At 44.2% G+C, this 15,872-nt stretch overlaps 1 protein-coding gene across 1 annotated transcript in view; it reads left to right on the top strand.

The window, feature by feature from the left end:
* The window catches only part of SNTG2 (syntrophin gamma 2), a gene marked incomplete at both ends in the record, with an annotated part of 186,257 nt that overhangs the window by 102,639 nt on the left and 67,746 nt on the right, over window positions 1-15,872 (top strand). The window contains 2 exons of the mRNA XM_079721530.1: window positions 348-435; window positions 5,524-5,615. Of these exons, the coding sequence (XP_079577656.1) occupies window positions 348-435; window positions 5,524-5,615 (180 nt within the window). The remainder of the gene's footprint in view (window positions 1-347; window positions 436-5,523; window positions 5,616-15,872) is intronic.

Here is a 15,872-nt window from a genome sequence, read left to right as displayed (position 1 = left end):
GCTGGCGTGTGTTGCCAGCGTCTGAAATTTGTCGGTTTGTGTGCCACGTGGGTTTCTCACATGGCCTGAGTTACCGGGATGGCGGGGGTTGAGTGTGCAGGGAGCCTGGCCTCTGACCTCTGCTGACGTGTGAACATGTGTGTAGCTGAGGCGCCGGAGTCCTGTACCTGGGGACATACAGCCATCCTTTTGTTACGGCGGGTAAGGCTCGCAGGACTTCCAGAGTTTCAAAGGTAATCGTGAACACTGAATTCTCGGGAGACAGGCGAGACGTGTAGGGATTTATTTCTATTTCTGTTCTGGTCACTTTGTGATGGTGAAGTAGCTGTCTTTTGTCACATTCACAGGTGCATCTTTTGAGAAATGCTGGCGATGAAGTGACCATCACTGTCGAGTACCTCAGGGAAGCGCCATCATTTCTGAAGCTCCCATTAGGTAAGGGGGAGGGGAGAAGTTCAAAGGTGTCAGGCAGCACATTATTTATCCAAACGATATGGCACCGGCAGGAGTGTAGATCATTTCCTGAGCTCACATTCTGAGAGAGGAAAGACACAGAGAGCGCCTCAGCATTGCATGTTCCTAAGACGTCCTGCCCTTTAATCCGTCCAGACTTTTAAAAGAGGGTGTCCCCAGATGGCGCTTTGTCAATGAATTAACTAAGTTGCCTTCCTCAGGTCGCCTCACTGTGACTGTATTTACCTACACACGCACATGCACACATAGAGGAACAAAGTCTGTATTTAAGATACCTATGTTGACATGAGGAATATTTAATGTAAAAGAGGAAAGAACAGTAAATCTGCACCGTGATGTGTCACCGTTGCCCATGTTTTCCTGCAGAGCTTGTAATTCTCTATTATACCTGATGTGATCCAGCAGGGAAGTGGATCAAAACAGGTATTATGACTGATTCTATTCGGGAGGATGGCTTTACAGAATTTATAAAGTTACTGTCCTTCCTTGATTTAGCGGCAGGACCTCTGTTGGGTGCTGACCTTGGAACCAGAGGGACTCTGGGCTGAGGTCGGGCCCAGGGGCTGCAGCTCTGCTGGCGGCTCAGCTCTGTCCAGGCTCACGGGGAAGTGGGGCCCCCTGCCCCCGCGGCAGCCCCTCTCTTCTCTTTTCCCTTCTCTCTCCGGCTTTTTCTCTCACATGAAGGAACAGCTTCTCTCTTCTGGGCTGACCTTATGGCTGGAATCTTCTCTCTCTTTTCCATCGTTCCCCTGTTGTCGGAGCCTCTGCTGCCGCCCCTGGGCCTGGCCCAGCTCTCTGGGGCCACGGCAGCTGCTGAGACCCGATCTCACCTTTGAATCCACGGTCACAAAAAGGGCCATTGAACTTCTGGCCCTGCTCCGCATCCATCTTCCTGAGTAACCGAGCAAATCGGTTTCAGCAGCTCGATTTTTGTCCCCATCAGACCTCAACCTGGAAACCATGCTGCTCACTGATCTAAGAAAAACTGACGATCCCCCCATGGGTATGAAAATACATCAGTAGGATTCATCACACGTCCTGACTTCTAAAAAGACCAACATGAGAAATCAGGCCACAAGTTCAAAGAGAAATAAATGCTATACACAGCACAAGAGTTTACTGGGGTTTCACAGTGATTCTTCCAGAATAGGGTAAAAGGCCCACGGACAGCCAATCCCAAGCGTTCGCCTGGGGCCCAGGTGTTTGGCGCCTGTGAGTTTACAGCATCGTGTAGCCGTGGGGGGCGTGTGTACAACTCTGCCTAGACATCTCTCCTGCGGGCACCTCTGTGTGTAGAAAGCGGCGTCACCTGACGGTGTGTCCGGGAGGGCACAGGAGGTGGGAGGGGTCTCCTCTGGAGACAGTCAGTGCTGACTTTGATTATTTTGCATAAATTCAGACTCAGACTTTTTATGAAATAGAATTCACATAACATAAAATTCACCATTTTAAGGTGCATGCTTCGGCAGTTTTTAATTTTTCACTGTGCCGTGCAGCCATCACCACTATCCCATTCCAGAATATTTCCATCACCCCAAAAAGGAACTTTGTACCAATCATCCCCTCCCCCAGCCCCTGGAAACCACGAATCCACTTTGTGTCCCTGTGGATTTGCCTGTTCTGGACGCTTCACGTAACTGGGGCTGTGCAGTGTGTGGCCTTTCGTGTCAGCTTTCTTCACTCGGCATGTTTTCCAGATTCATCCACATGGTACCCCGTGTGCAGGTGTTTCATTCCTTTTTTTAACTGAATAATTTCCATTATTTGGAGAGACCATGTTTTGTTTCTCTCTTCATCAGCTGACGGGTAGGTGGCTTGTTTCCATCTGGGGACCGTTGTGCCAATGCTGGTGTGAGCGTTCATGTATAGGTCTATGTGGACGTGTTTTCAGTTCTCCCGGCCACACACCTGCGAGTGGAGGTGCTGTGTCATACGGCAAGTCTGGGTTGGATTGTTGAGGACCTGCCATGCTGCCTTCATGGCGGCTGAACCATCTAACACCCCACCAGCCCTGCACGAGGTCAGTGTAGCTGCTATAGATCACGGCTCATTTTTTTAGGTTACGTGTTTTTGTAAATACTCATTGAAACTATTTGTGTTGTATTCTTTTCCAGTAGTTGTTTTTTGACACTAACTATTTTTATTATTAATAATTATTGATACTGATTTTTAAAAAAATAATGGGTTTAAGTAGTGATAAGCAGAAACAAATATTACAATGTTCAGATCTCTCTTTTGGGATGTAGATGAAAGGATGCTCATTCACCAGCAGTAAGTTGATGGGAACCTAGAGCGCATGAGTGACGGTCAGGCTACAACCCACTCACTCGCTCGCTCGCTCAGCCCCCCCTTGGGGTTGACTTGGCAGAGTTAGTGTCTCCAGTGAGAGCATCTGGAGAATGAAGGAAATTAGAAATATTTTGATTTCGCTCCCAAGTCACTGATGAGCTAGTTATGGAAACAACACATGTGCCATCAGGAAGGAGCTGCAGATAGAAGATGTAGTAAGAAGTAGGTGGAGCTGCTGGCAGAGCAGACTCTGGGTCCAGAAGCAGTTCTGTGCGTGGGGAGCTGGTTGCAGGATGTTTGGAGGGTTAGGAAAACGGGCAGGAAGCCGGGTGGTCAGATGCAGTGAGAACTAGTGTTCAAGCAGAGTTAAGTTGCTGTCATGTTCTCAAACCTTCTTGGAGCCGTTCAGTCCATCTCTCCGCCTGCAGGGATGCGGTATGGGGTGTTTTACAGACGTGTCGGGCCTCACAGACGCTCTGAACATGGGGGTGGGAGTGGGTGCACAGAAGTGCATCCATCGGATTCCACGTCAGCTTCACGTGCTTCTTTCCTTAGGAGTGTGGAAGCGGGAAGCATTGCCTACTTGTTACGACTTGTCCTGCTGCCGGGCCGGCCTCAGTGTTTCTTTCCCCTCCTCAAGCACCCAAGTGACGTGTAACAGGCCCTGGTTTTGCTCAGGGGTCAGTAAGGGTCTCCTTTACTGTATTTCCCAGATGCTTCTGCTTCTCACAGCAGGGAATTTGCACAGTCAGGGTGCCAAGTGTGTCGCAGCACCCCAGAGCGAGTGGACGGAATCCTGCCCACGCTCATATTCTGGCCAGAAAACATTCGGGTGGGGTCGTAAGGACATAAAAGAGCACAGCCTCCCTCTTGAAGCTGTTTGCCGACATTGGAGGTGGCCTGGAAGCATCAGTATGAAGACCCATGAATTTATCTGATTTTGTTGAGAGGTTGAAAGCTCTGGCTGTCCTGTCTAGTGTTTAAAGGGAAATTAGGTTGATGGAGCACCTGCTTTACCTGAACTGTGCCAGCTGCTTTGAAGGTGAGCCCATAAACGCATTCACGACTTTTCAAGGAGAAAACTGAGATCACAGAAGTAACTTGCACGATATCCCACTAGTTTTCCTCATCTGTGAACTGGTGATTATAATAAATAACAACCACACCTGAAGCTTGTGTGTCAAAGTAGTAAACACAGCGACATGGCGAGGCTCTCAGTTCCGTCCTCAGTGACACGGATGCTGGTGACACATGTGCCGCAGACCCTCAGACCTGACGGTGAAGACTGGGCAGGACAGGACGAGGTGGGCCCGGGGTCCCTGCTGTGGAACCCCCTCGGCTCCAGCCCTTTACTGTCATTTGGGAACTTTACCCCAGTAAAGTTTTTTGTCATTTTCCAAGAAAGTGAGAAATCTGGATTTTTAATGCAGTGTCTTGGCTTTGATCAGACAAAACCGATTTGCAGATCAGACTGAGCTTCACCTGCCAGTTTGGAACCTCTGCCTAATGTGATTTATCCCCCGAGTAGTTGGCTTTTGAAGGCTAACGCTAGCTTTGAAATTTTTCAAGCTAAAAGAAAATGAAGGGCCCGTGTATCAGGCTGGCACCCGCTTCGGCCGGGGCACCCCTGACCCTACACAGCCCATCGGGGTCCTTCCCGTCGCCCATTTTGATAATGGGAGATGCGGGGTCACTGGCTTCTCCCTGAAATTGCTGACTGAGTCAGGAGGGCAGCGGGTGAACCTGTCCATGGCGGCACCTGGGGCCACCGAGTCGGTCTTGCTGGTGCGTCGTGGTCAGGAGGAGGGCTCCCTACTCGCGGAGGGGGCACGGACTTCCTTCTGCCTGCTACGCTGGCGCCCGTCTGGTGTCCCGTGAGGGGTCCTGGGCACGTGGTCAGGGCTGATGTGCACTGAGGGCGCGCTGCCACTCCTGCTGTCCACCTGGGGCGCTGGTCTTTCGGGCGAGGCTTGGGGGCAGCTGGTGCTGCCCCACCACACCTGGCGCATCCAGGGCCGCAGTGGAGGGCAGGGCGGGGGCTGAGCGGTGGCGGAAGGGTGGGGACAGGACCCGCCTGGTGCTGGAGCGACAGGACAGAGATCCCTTTCCATACTGTACTTCCTGAAAAGAGGACTGTGCTCGGGAAGGGCCCTGACTTGCCCGAGACAGACACTCGACTCGGACCCTCTGTTCATCCAGGACCCGTGTTCCAGGCCCAACGGCAGCTCCCTGCTCCCTCCCCAGTCCAGAGCTGCTTCCTCTTTTTAGAAATATCACTTTCCTCAAACTTACCTGATTGGTTTTTCTATTTTTCACTGAAGCAACTTGCAGTGCAAAGATAATCAGAAAATGTCAAACAAATAAATAATGTAAAAATTAACATCAGAAAGTCAAGAATTAGTGTGGGAAATTAACATCGTTATCCCAGCGGTGGGGAGGGCAGGTTCATGGAGCCCCCGGGGCCAGCGGACCGGCTTGGAGAGGCCATTGTCTCTCTGCACCTGGACCTGGTGCAGCCCCGGCGAGAAGCCGGTCCTGCCCTCCTTCTGCCGGGCGTTTTGCAGGGTGCAGACGGGGGCGTCCACATGGTGGGCGGGCGGCGAGGGGCCAGCGCTGGTTGCACAGCCCATACCAGCAGCTGCTTCCCCCAGGAGCTTGTCTGGGGACCTCCCTAGGTGACCCCCGTAGGTGGACCTGCGGGTAACGTGCTGCGACTCCTCTGGTGGCTCCATCTGCAGTGAGTCTCTGTTTCGTTTTCAGGGTCCCCAGGACCGTCTAGCGAGCCTGGCAGCGGGACCTCCTCACCCCTCTTTGACAGCGGTTTGCATCTGAACGGAAACTCCAGCAACACAGTAAGCTCGCTCCTCCTCACCTTTGATTTAACCAGAAGCTCCCCTGGCAGATTTAGAAAGCCCTCGCTGCCCGTTTCAGAGGGAGATTCAAACATGGGTGTAGGATGTGCTTCCGTGTGCATTATTTCCGCGTGGACGCCTGGTCTTTCACCGTAGGGTACTTTCAGCTCCTAATTCACAATATCTCGGGAACAGGCCTGAGTACGTAATTTTGAGGTAGAATGCGGAGTCGTGGCTCCAATTTTCATCGGAACGTGACGGTGGGAACTGCCGGGGTTTGTCCTCAGGAAGCTTCCTCCAGACTCACAGGAAAGGGGTTCATTCCCAAGTTAATGGAATCACCTAGGAAGCGTGATGCTGTGTATTTACAGTGAGTTTCCATCATCCTCCAAATCTTCACCTTCCCAAGAAAACCAGAGTTGAACAGAAAGAGAGGGCTGCAGGTGACCTGGGTTTGGACGGCTGCCCCCTCCCCCAGGGAGGCCTGGACTGACCCAGACCCCGGCTGGGTGGGCCCTGAGAAGAGCCAGCATCCAGGGTGTGGTCTCATCAACCACTGAGCCATTAGTGGATATGGATTAGACTCCTGTAAGCAGCTTGAAAAAATGTTTTCTTGGAAATCATATCCACTCGCACCTTCCGACCACCGCCTACCTGACCGGCAGGCGGAGCCAGAGGAAGTGATTCATGTTTGCACAGTCCATTCTTAAAATACCATTCTTTTCTATTTTCAACCCTTTAATATAGTTCTTAATATTTAAAAATTGCGTTTAGGGTCTACGTGAGTGATGAAGCAGAATAATAAAACAAATGTCCCTGAACTCAAGACTCAAATCGGTACTAGGAACATTGTCCCCAGCTTATACGGCCGCCTGTGTGTCACTCCCATATCCCGTTTTCTGGCCTTCCCAAAATAAACAGCATCCTGAACCTCGAGTTTGTCACTGGCTTGATTAAAAAAAAAAAGTTTATCCATATGTATAGATCCCTAAAATATACCATTTCATTTTGAGGCTTATGAAATGTTATTCTGTCATAGCCTTCTGGGATTTACATTTTTACCTGCTATTATGTTTTTGAGACCCACAAATGTTATGTATGTCCCTGGTTCTTTTTTGCTTGTTTGTTTTTTTCTGCATTATATTTAATTGTGTGAATATACTGCAGTTTATTTACTGATTATCAGTCATCACTAGACACTTGGCTTTTGTTTCTTCATTTACTCTCGTCTGCTGTCACTGAAACCAGGCTGCCATGAACATGCTTATAAATATCTCTTGGCTACAGACCTAGAGCTAGAATTTCTGGGCACAAATGATTCCAGTGTCTGATTTTCAAAACAACGACAACTTATTTTCCCAGGCAGCTGTCCCAGGTCACCATCCCAGCAGCAGGAGGCATTCCAGGTGGCCATGGCTTCTCAGGGTTCCATGCTCTGGGTTCGTTTATCCAAGCACAGGGGTATTTGGTGGCTGCTCCCGGGTTGGCTGAGGAGGTCTGTTTGCCTCTCCTGCTTGCGGTTACTTTGCTTTCTCCCCTTCTGTGACGTGCGTCCACTTTCACCCCTTTACCTGTAAAGCTGTTTGTCTTTTCCTTCCTGATCCCTTGGGAATCTCCATACACACTTGGGATTAATATTTTGTTGAATTTGGGTCTCAAATCTCTGCTCACAATTCACAGCATGCGTTTCGTTATATTTATGCTACCTTTTGATAAATGGAAGTTAATCTCTGTGTAGCCAAGTGTGTCCATTTCTTTCTGGTAGAGGTTGTGGTTTTAGGATCTGGTTCAAGACATCCTTTCTTATCCTAAGATCATAAAGATGTTTCCTTGTATTTCTTTTCCTAAATATTTTTAAGCTTTGTTTTTCACTTTAGGTCTCCAAAGCATATGAGGCTTATTTTTGTAAAACACGTGAAAGGCTGGGACCCATATTCATTTTCCAGGGTAACCGGTTGTTCTAACCCATGTCCTCGGTCACTGTGATCACAGCGCATGTTTCCTGGTCTTGGGTTTATTGCTGAGACCTTGTTTGTATTCTGATGGCAATATCAATACCAGAACCACACTGCTTAGTTACTCTGTATTTATAATAAATTTTGTCACTGTAGCCTATGCTGTCTCACAACATCCTAAGTCTTTGTATTTTTTTCCATCCTCTCTCACTTACCTTTTTCTTGTGGGCTATATGTAATCCACATTGAGTACAAGGAGTGACCACAAAGTTTTAGTATTTGGAAGACTAGGATCTACCATATCTCTGGATTGGAGAAGAAAATGGGCTCCACTCTGCAATTTGTTTTATCAAAGGAAATGAGTTGGAACCTTCCTCAGACACAGAGGGTTTAGGCAGTTTTCGTTGGCTGCACTTTCAGACATGCTCACATCACTTTCCTTCTCCCAAGACCAGACGTGATGGAGCAAGAGTCAGAGTTTGCCAAGTTCAGAGCAGCTTTACAATCACAGGAGCCCTGGAGGCTGGGTTTCCCCTTCATGACTGTGTGCCCCTGACCCCCAACACATTTGTAACCCCTGCTTGTGGAGTTGGAGGAGCCGATAGAATGCGTTTTCACTCTGTCTGGGATTTCCAGAGCCACTCCCAGTACTACCTTGTGTATTTGACAACTTCCCTGGGTTCTCATTTGAAACTAAATTATTAACTGCTCCCTCCCCAGGTGCTACATCTTCTCCGTCTTCTCTACCCTCCATGAGAAGGAGTCTGCTCACGGCTTCACCCCCAGGCCCCACATTCTCCTCCAGACCCAGGAACGGCTCACACACCTTAAGATTCTAAGTTCATCACTCATACTGCACTATTTTCGTGTCAGAAAACTTACTGAATATTTATAACAACAAAAAGTCTCATTCACATCAGTGTCACTCATCTCAACTGAACGTGTATATCGTCAGGTCCTTCTCTCCCTCTGCCCCTGTTTCCACACTCCTGCACGTCCCATTCTGGCTCCCTTGTTAGTGGGTTAGTGTTCATGTTTTCCTTCACAGAGGGAACATAGAGGGGTTATTCCTTGATTACCTGGTTGTCCAAAAATGTTTTCCTTTTTCCTGAGAGATAGCTGGTGCTTTCACCTGGTGTGCTTGGAACTTGGGTGCTGACCTGGTTCTTTGAGGGACTTCAGATGCCAATGTCTCTGCTTTACATGTGGCAGATGCAAGGCTAAATTGTGTCTGACAAGTTTCCCTTTGTCAGAAAACTTTACCAAAAATAAATAAGGAGATGCAATTAAAAAAGAAAGAATTTATGAAAGTAAATGCCTGATTTTCTGAGTTAAGAATTTCAAGAGATTAACTCAAAAGATTAGGGTCATTACAGAGAATTGAATGCTCAAAATTGTACAGGAACTATATATCAAAACACAAAACAGAAACAAGATTTTACAGAAATTATAAGGAAACAGATAAAAAACTTATAAATAGTAGTTGCAAAAGAAAAGCAGATATAAGAAAAATAAACAAACAAAATATATTTTAAAATATTAAACAAATAAACACATAAGTTAAACATGGAATTGAGTCTTCTAAATGGAAGGAGGGATGGTCTCCCAGGCAGAGATAATGAATGAGTGAATGATATTTAACTGTTTAATTAAAGTATAAGGCACATGCAGGGAAGTATACACCTTTGGAGAAACAGCTCAATAAATGTTAGAGCACCCTGGTCAAAATATAGCACATCACCATAATCTCAAACTGCTCTCTCCCTCAAAAAATTACTATTATTTTGACCTCAATTACCTCAATTAGATTAATTTTACCTGTATTTGACTTTCATGTGGATGGGGTTGTACTCTTCTGTCTGACCTTGTTGCCAAAAGTCAATCTTAAAATCAACTAGAGAAAGCATAGATCACTTTGAACAATGACAATTTTATTAACAGCAAATTTCTCAATAGTGGCAATGGAAGCTAGATAACAGCCCAATAATATTTTCAAAATCATGGAGACAAGAAAAATAACTATTAGTCTATCTTTGTGTTCCTCACAAAACCATCCTTCCAAAACAAGGTAAAAATAGACTTGTTCATAGGAAGAGAATCTGAAAGAGTATATCACTAACAGAATTTCTAAAGACCACATATCAGGAAAAAAAAAAAAAAAGATCCCAGAAAGGCAGTTGGAGATTAAAGGAGGGGACTATGTATGTGAATCTAAACAAATGTTCTCTGCAGAAAGTAATAACATCACTTAAGTTAATGTCTAATATCTTAGGTTAAGATAAGAGAGCAAATACAGAATACTGAAAACAATGTATGTGGTTCAGAGTGAGTGGACTGGATGTAAAGCATTCTAAAGTCCTACTGTTGTTAAGACACTTCACAAATTAATAAAACACCAGTAAAAATAAAACATCAAATGAAAAAAAGCAAATCAATAACAAAAAAATCCTTAACTAAAATGCATTAAGAAAAAAAGAATAGAAAAATAAGACAATGAAAGAGCCAAACTTAAGGAGGTAGATATGAGTACAGACATAGCAGTAATAAAATCAATATACATAGACTGAATTTACTAGTTATAGTTAAGAACCACAGATTTACTTCAATCTTTAAAATGATTCAAGGGCTTCCCTGGTGGCACAGTGGTTGAGAGTCCACCTGCCGATGCAGGGGACACGGGTCCGTGCCCTGGTCCGGGAAGATCCCACATGCCGTGGAGCGGCTGGGCCCGTGAGCCATGGCCACTGAGCCTGCATGTCCGGAGCCTGTGCTCCGCAACAGGAGAGGCCACAACAGTGAGAGGCCTGTGTACCGCAAGAAAAAAAAAAAAAGATTCAAGTCCTGTCAAGCATCTTTTCTGACCACAGTGGTATGAAACTAGAAGTCAATTACAAGAAGAAAACTGAAAAATCCACAAATATATGAAGATTAAACAGCATGCTACTGAACAACCAGTGGGTCAAAGTAGAAGCCTCAATATCTTGAGACAAATAAAAATGGAAATACAGCATACCAAAATTTATGGGAAGCAGCCAAAGCAATTCTAAGAGGGATGTTCATAGTGATAAATGCATATGTTAAGAAATAAGAAAGAGCTCTTATAAATAACCTAAAACTATAAATCAAGTAACTAGAAAAAGAAGAACAAACTAATCCCAAAGTTAGTAGAAGGAAGTAAGTAACAAAGGTCAGAATGCAAATAAGTTCAATTGAGACTAAACAGACAATGGAAAATATCAGTGAAACTAAGAGCTGGTGTTTTGTTTTTTTTTTTTTTGAAAAGATAAACAAAATAGGCAAAGCTTTAGCTAGACTTACCAAGAAAAGAAGGCAGCACTCAAATAAATAAAAGTAGAAATGAAAGAAGAGACATTACAACTGATACACAAATACAAAAAATCATAAGAGACTTCTCTGAACAATATTATGCCAACAATTTAGACAACTTAGAAGAAATGGATAAATTCCTAGAACATAAAATCTAAAAAGACTAAATCATGAAGAACTACAAAGTCTGAACAGACCTATTACTAGTAAGGCGATTGAATCAGTAATCAAAAATCTCTCAGCAAACAAAAGTCTAGGACCAGATTGCTTCACTGGTGAATTCTACCAAACGTTTAAGAAGAATTAATACCAGTCCTTCTGAAACTCTTCCAAAAAATTGAAGAGGAGGGAAGAATTCCAAACATATTTTACAAGACAAGCATTACCCTGATACCAAAACCAGACAAATATGTCACAAAAAGGAAGTTACAGGCCAATATCCTTTATAAACATAGATACAAAGATTCTCAACAAAATATTAGGAAACCCAATTCAACAATATATTAAAAGGATCTTATGCTATAATCAAGTGAGACTTACTCTGAGAATGCAAGGATGGTTCAGTATCTCCATCAATCAACATGATGTACCACATTAACAAAATAAAGGATTAAATCATATGAGTATCTTAATACAATAGATGCAGAAAAATCATTAGACAAAATTCAAAATCTTTTCATGATAAAAAAAAAAAACACTCAGGGGGACTTCCCTGGTGGCACAGTGGTTAAGAATCTTCCTGCCAATGCAGGGGACGTGGGTTCGAGCCCTGGTCCGGGAAGAACCCACATGCTGCAGAGCAGCCAAGCCCGTGCGCCACAACTACAGAGCCTGCGCTCTAGAGCCCACGTGCCACAACTACTGAAGCCCGCTCTTCTAGAGCCTGTGCTCCACAACAAGAGAAGCCACAGCAATGAGAAATCTGCGCACCACAATGAAGAGTAGCCCCTGCTTGCCGCAACCAGAGAAAGCCTGCATGTAGCAACGAAGACCAAATGCAGCCCCCCACAAAAATTAATTAATTAATTAAAAAACTCAGCAAATTGTATATAGAGGGAACATACCTCAATATAATAAAGGCCATAAATGACAACTGCACAGCTAACATTGTACTCAATGATGAAAAGCTTAAGGCTTTTCCTCTAAGCTCAGGAACAAGAAAAGGCTGCCCACTTTCACCTCTCCTATTCAACATAGCACTAGAAGTCCTAGCCAGAACAATTAGGCAAGAAAAGGAAATGAAAGACACCCAAAGTGGAAAGAAAGAAGTAAAATTGTCTTTATTTGCAGATGACCTGATACTATATTGAGAAAACCTTAACGACTCCACTAAAAAACTCTTGAGTACTAATAAACAAATTCAGTAAATTTACAGGATGGAACATCTATTACAAAAATCAGTTGTATTTCTATACACAATAATGAGCTGTCAGAAAGAGAAACTATGAAAATAATCCAATTTATAATTGCATAAAAAAGAAAAAAATACCTTGGAATAAATTTAACCAAGGACATGAATGATCTGTACCCTGAAAACTTTTAGACATTAATGAAGGAAATTGGAGACACACCAACAGAAATCTGCCCATCTGAAGAACAGGAAAAAGACTGAAAAACAAGGGAGCACCAGTGACCTGTGGCATAACTCAAGTGGACCAAGGCTATGTGTACTTGGAGTCCAGAAGGAAAATGGGAACGAAGACAAAGCTGGATGAATACAAAGAAAACTATACGTCAGCAGATCCCAGTCAAACTGTTGAAGGTCAAAGAAGAGAAAATCTAGGTAGAAGCCCGATTTTTTAAAAAGACATTATTTACATAGGAACAGAGAAATGAACGAATATCTATTTAGAATTCTATATCCAGGGGAAAATATTCTTCAAAAGTGAGGGGATACAAACATTTCAAAAGAAATTTAAGCTGAGAGAAAATATCACCAGCAGACCTGCAGTACCTGATATACTAAAAGATGCTCTTCAGGCTGAAAGGACAAGACACCAGATGGAGACTTACAGATACAGGAAGAAGTAAAGAGCAGCATAAATGGTAAATAAGTGGGTGCGTGTATAAAATATCTATTTTCCTTATCATAATTTCCTTTAAATATAAATACTTCAGAGGACAAAATGATAAGACGGTAAAATGGAGTTGATAATGTATGTTGAAGTAAAAGGTGTAGCAAGAATAGCACAAAGGATGGGGTCAGGTAAATTGAATTATTCTGCTGTACAGTTCTTATATTTGTGACATGAGGTGTAGGAACAGTGATGTGTCAGATGGGAAGTTTGCAGTGATACAATATAATAAATAAGCATTGATAAATTAAGAATATGTATTATGATTCCTACAACTAATGAGAAAATAAAAGAGAATAATGAAAAAAAATTGATCAACCCCTTCAAAAGAGTATGTTCAACAGAGCAGAAAAATCAAGAGGAACAAATAACAAATAGGAATTAAATAATAATTAAACCTAGTGACATAAGAATTACAATAAATGTAAATGGACTAAATGTTCCAATTAAAAGGTACAAGTTGTCAGACTGTTTTTGATAAAAAGAAAGGCCCAACTCTATGCTTTCTACTGAAATTATAATTTAAATGTAAAGATGCAAATAGGTGGTGATTAAAAGAGTGGAGAACATATATTTTATAAACAGAAACCGAATAATTGTGGCTATATTAATGTCTGACAGAGTAGTCTTTAAGGCAATGAGTGTACAAGAAACAAAGAGGAATGTTGCATTATGATTAAAAGACCAATTCATCAGGAAAATGTAATAATCCTGGATGTAGTTTGCACTTAGTAACAGAGCTTCCAAATATAAGAACCAAACCTGGCAGAAATGGCAGAAACAGACAAACTCACAGTCATAGTTGGAGATTTTAATCCTCTTTGCTCAGAAGTTGATAGGACAAGTAGACGAAACATCAGTAAGGAGGCAGAGGATGTAACCAACCTTATGAGCCAACTAACTGACTCACAGCATACTGTGTCCAAAGTCTGTAGAATCAACGTTCCTTTCAAGTGAACATGGAACATTCATCAAGATGGATCACACGCAAGGCTATGAAAGACAGTTCAGGGCAACAAAGGCTTATAGAAAACTCAAGTATTCTGTAATTGGTGAATCCTATCAAAGAAATAATATGTCAATTTCACAGACACTTTCAGAAAATAGAAGGTTTGACGCATCCCAGCTAACTCTATGAGGCCAGAATAATTTTACGAGAATCTTTCAAAGGCGTTACATGTAAAGAATATTACAGACCAATGACCCTCATAAATGTAGATGAAAAAATCTTCAAATATATGAACAAATCAAAGGAAGAATAATGTGTCATGAGCAAATGAGGTTTATCCGAGGAATGCAAGCTTGGCACCCAAATTTAACTGACAATACAGCACTTTGATTTATATTGTTCTTAAACTGGGAATGATTCAGATCTCCTCCAACAGGTGAATGGATAAAGACATGCTGGCACATGCAGACAGTAGACTACTACTCAGTGATGAAAATGAATAATCTGCTGAAATACTCAGTAATGAGGATCCTCTCACAGACCTCCTGCCGAGAGAAGGAAGCCTCACACACAAGTATGTCCTGTATGATTCTAGGCATAGAAGTCCTAGAAGACTCAAAGTAATCTATAGTGACAGAAATCAGATCAGTGGCTGCCTTGTGCAGGAGGGGAGATGCCTATACACAGGTGCAGGGAACTTTTCTTGGTGGCTGGCGTGGAACTATTCTGTATTATAATTTAGGGCTTGGTTGCGTGAGGTGGATACATTTGTCAAAACTCATCAAACTGTGCACCTAAATCAGTACATGTCATTATATGTAATTGACGCCTCAATATAGTTCAGTTAAAAATAGAAGAATAAAGTGGAAAGTCCTCAACCATTCAAAGCAGAAATAAGGTAGCAATACCTAAAAAGTTGGCTTCAAATCTCCTAGTTAAACATCAAGTATTGAACAGTGAACATTTTTCATGAAAAAGATGACTTAAAGACGTATCCCAGCACCCAAGAAAGAAGACAGGTGAGGAGTGGAGGATGCACAGGTAGAGCATTTGAGAGCAAGGAGGTCCGCCCTCACTGGTTTGCCGCTCATATTCGTGACTTCGGGGAAAGCATGATCGTGGCTGTAATGCAGCATCCTTGGCTGACACTCACTCCTTCAGAATCCTCTGTGGTGCGTAGCCCTCTGCAGGCAGTGAGTTCCATGGGGAGTGTCCCGTCATGCTAGGGATCCCAAAAAAAACAGGTGAGATGCTGTCCCACGAGGTAGAACCTCCACTGAGCCATCTCAACTCAGAATCTGCAGCTCAAAGAAACTAAGGTGTCCTCATGTAAATGGTCCTGTGAGTTGATGGGTCACGTATAAATGCTGTAGAACCAGGACGGCCTTCTCTTCCTCCCTCCTCTGACACCTTTGACTGCATCATACATCAAATGGAAGGAAACACGTCTTGTCCCGCCTCCTCTAAAATCGATGTCTTGGGTGGTGGGTAGCAGTAGATGGTGTCATAGACCTGAGTTCCCTGGGCTGTGCCGCACAATCAGGAGAGCTGACGGGTACAACCCACGGCGTTTTGGTTCAGCTGGGGGGAACACGCCTCGTGATCTCTGCACGCTCTAAAGCTGATGTACCACTTCGGGCTGAAATTAGAATCGTGATGTTCTGCTTCCTGTGGGTGGTGAGCCCCCCTCAGACGGGGACTTGCACACAGAGGGGAAGCCTGCCCAGCCCTCGAGCGGCCCCAGCCTTGACCACAGGTTCTGGAAGGTCTGTCCGGTCACAACTTTACTGGTGTCCCATCAGGCGTGGCAGCTCCGGGCTCCCGCAGTGCTGGGGCCCCCAGTCCGTTTTACCCCAGACCCCAGGGCTCGCAGCTAGAGAGGGCAGGCAGCTTGTGTCCTGCAGCCCATGGCAGGAGTCCAGGGATGGAGCAAGCTTGGAGGGGACCCCAG

Source organism: Hyperoodon ampullatus (assembly GCF_949752795.1).
Source record: "Hyperoodon ampullatus genome assembly, chromosome: 15".
Taxonomy (NCBI): domain Eukaryota; kingdom Metazoa; phylum Chordata; class Mammalia; order Artiodactyla; family Ziphiidae; genus Hyperoodon; species Hyperoodon ampullatus.
This window is presented reverse-complemented; position numbering and strand designations above follow the sequence as displayed.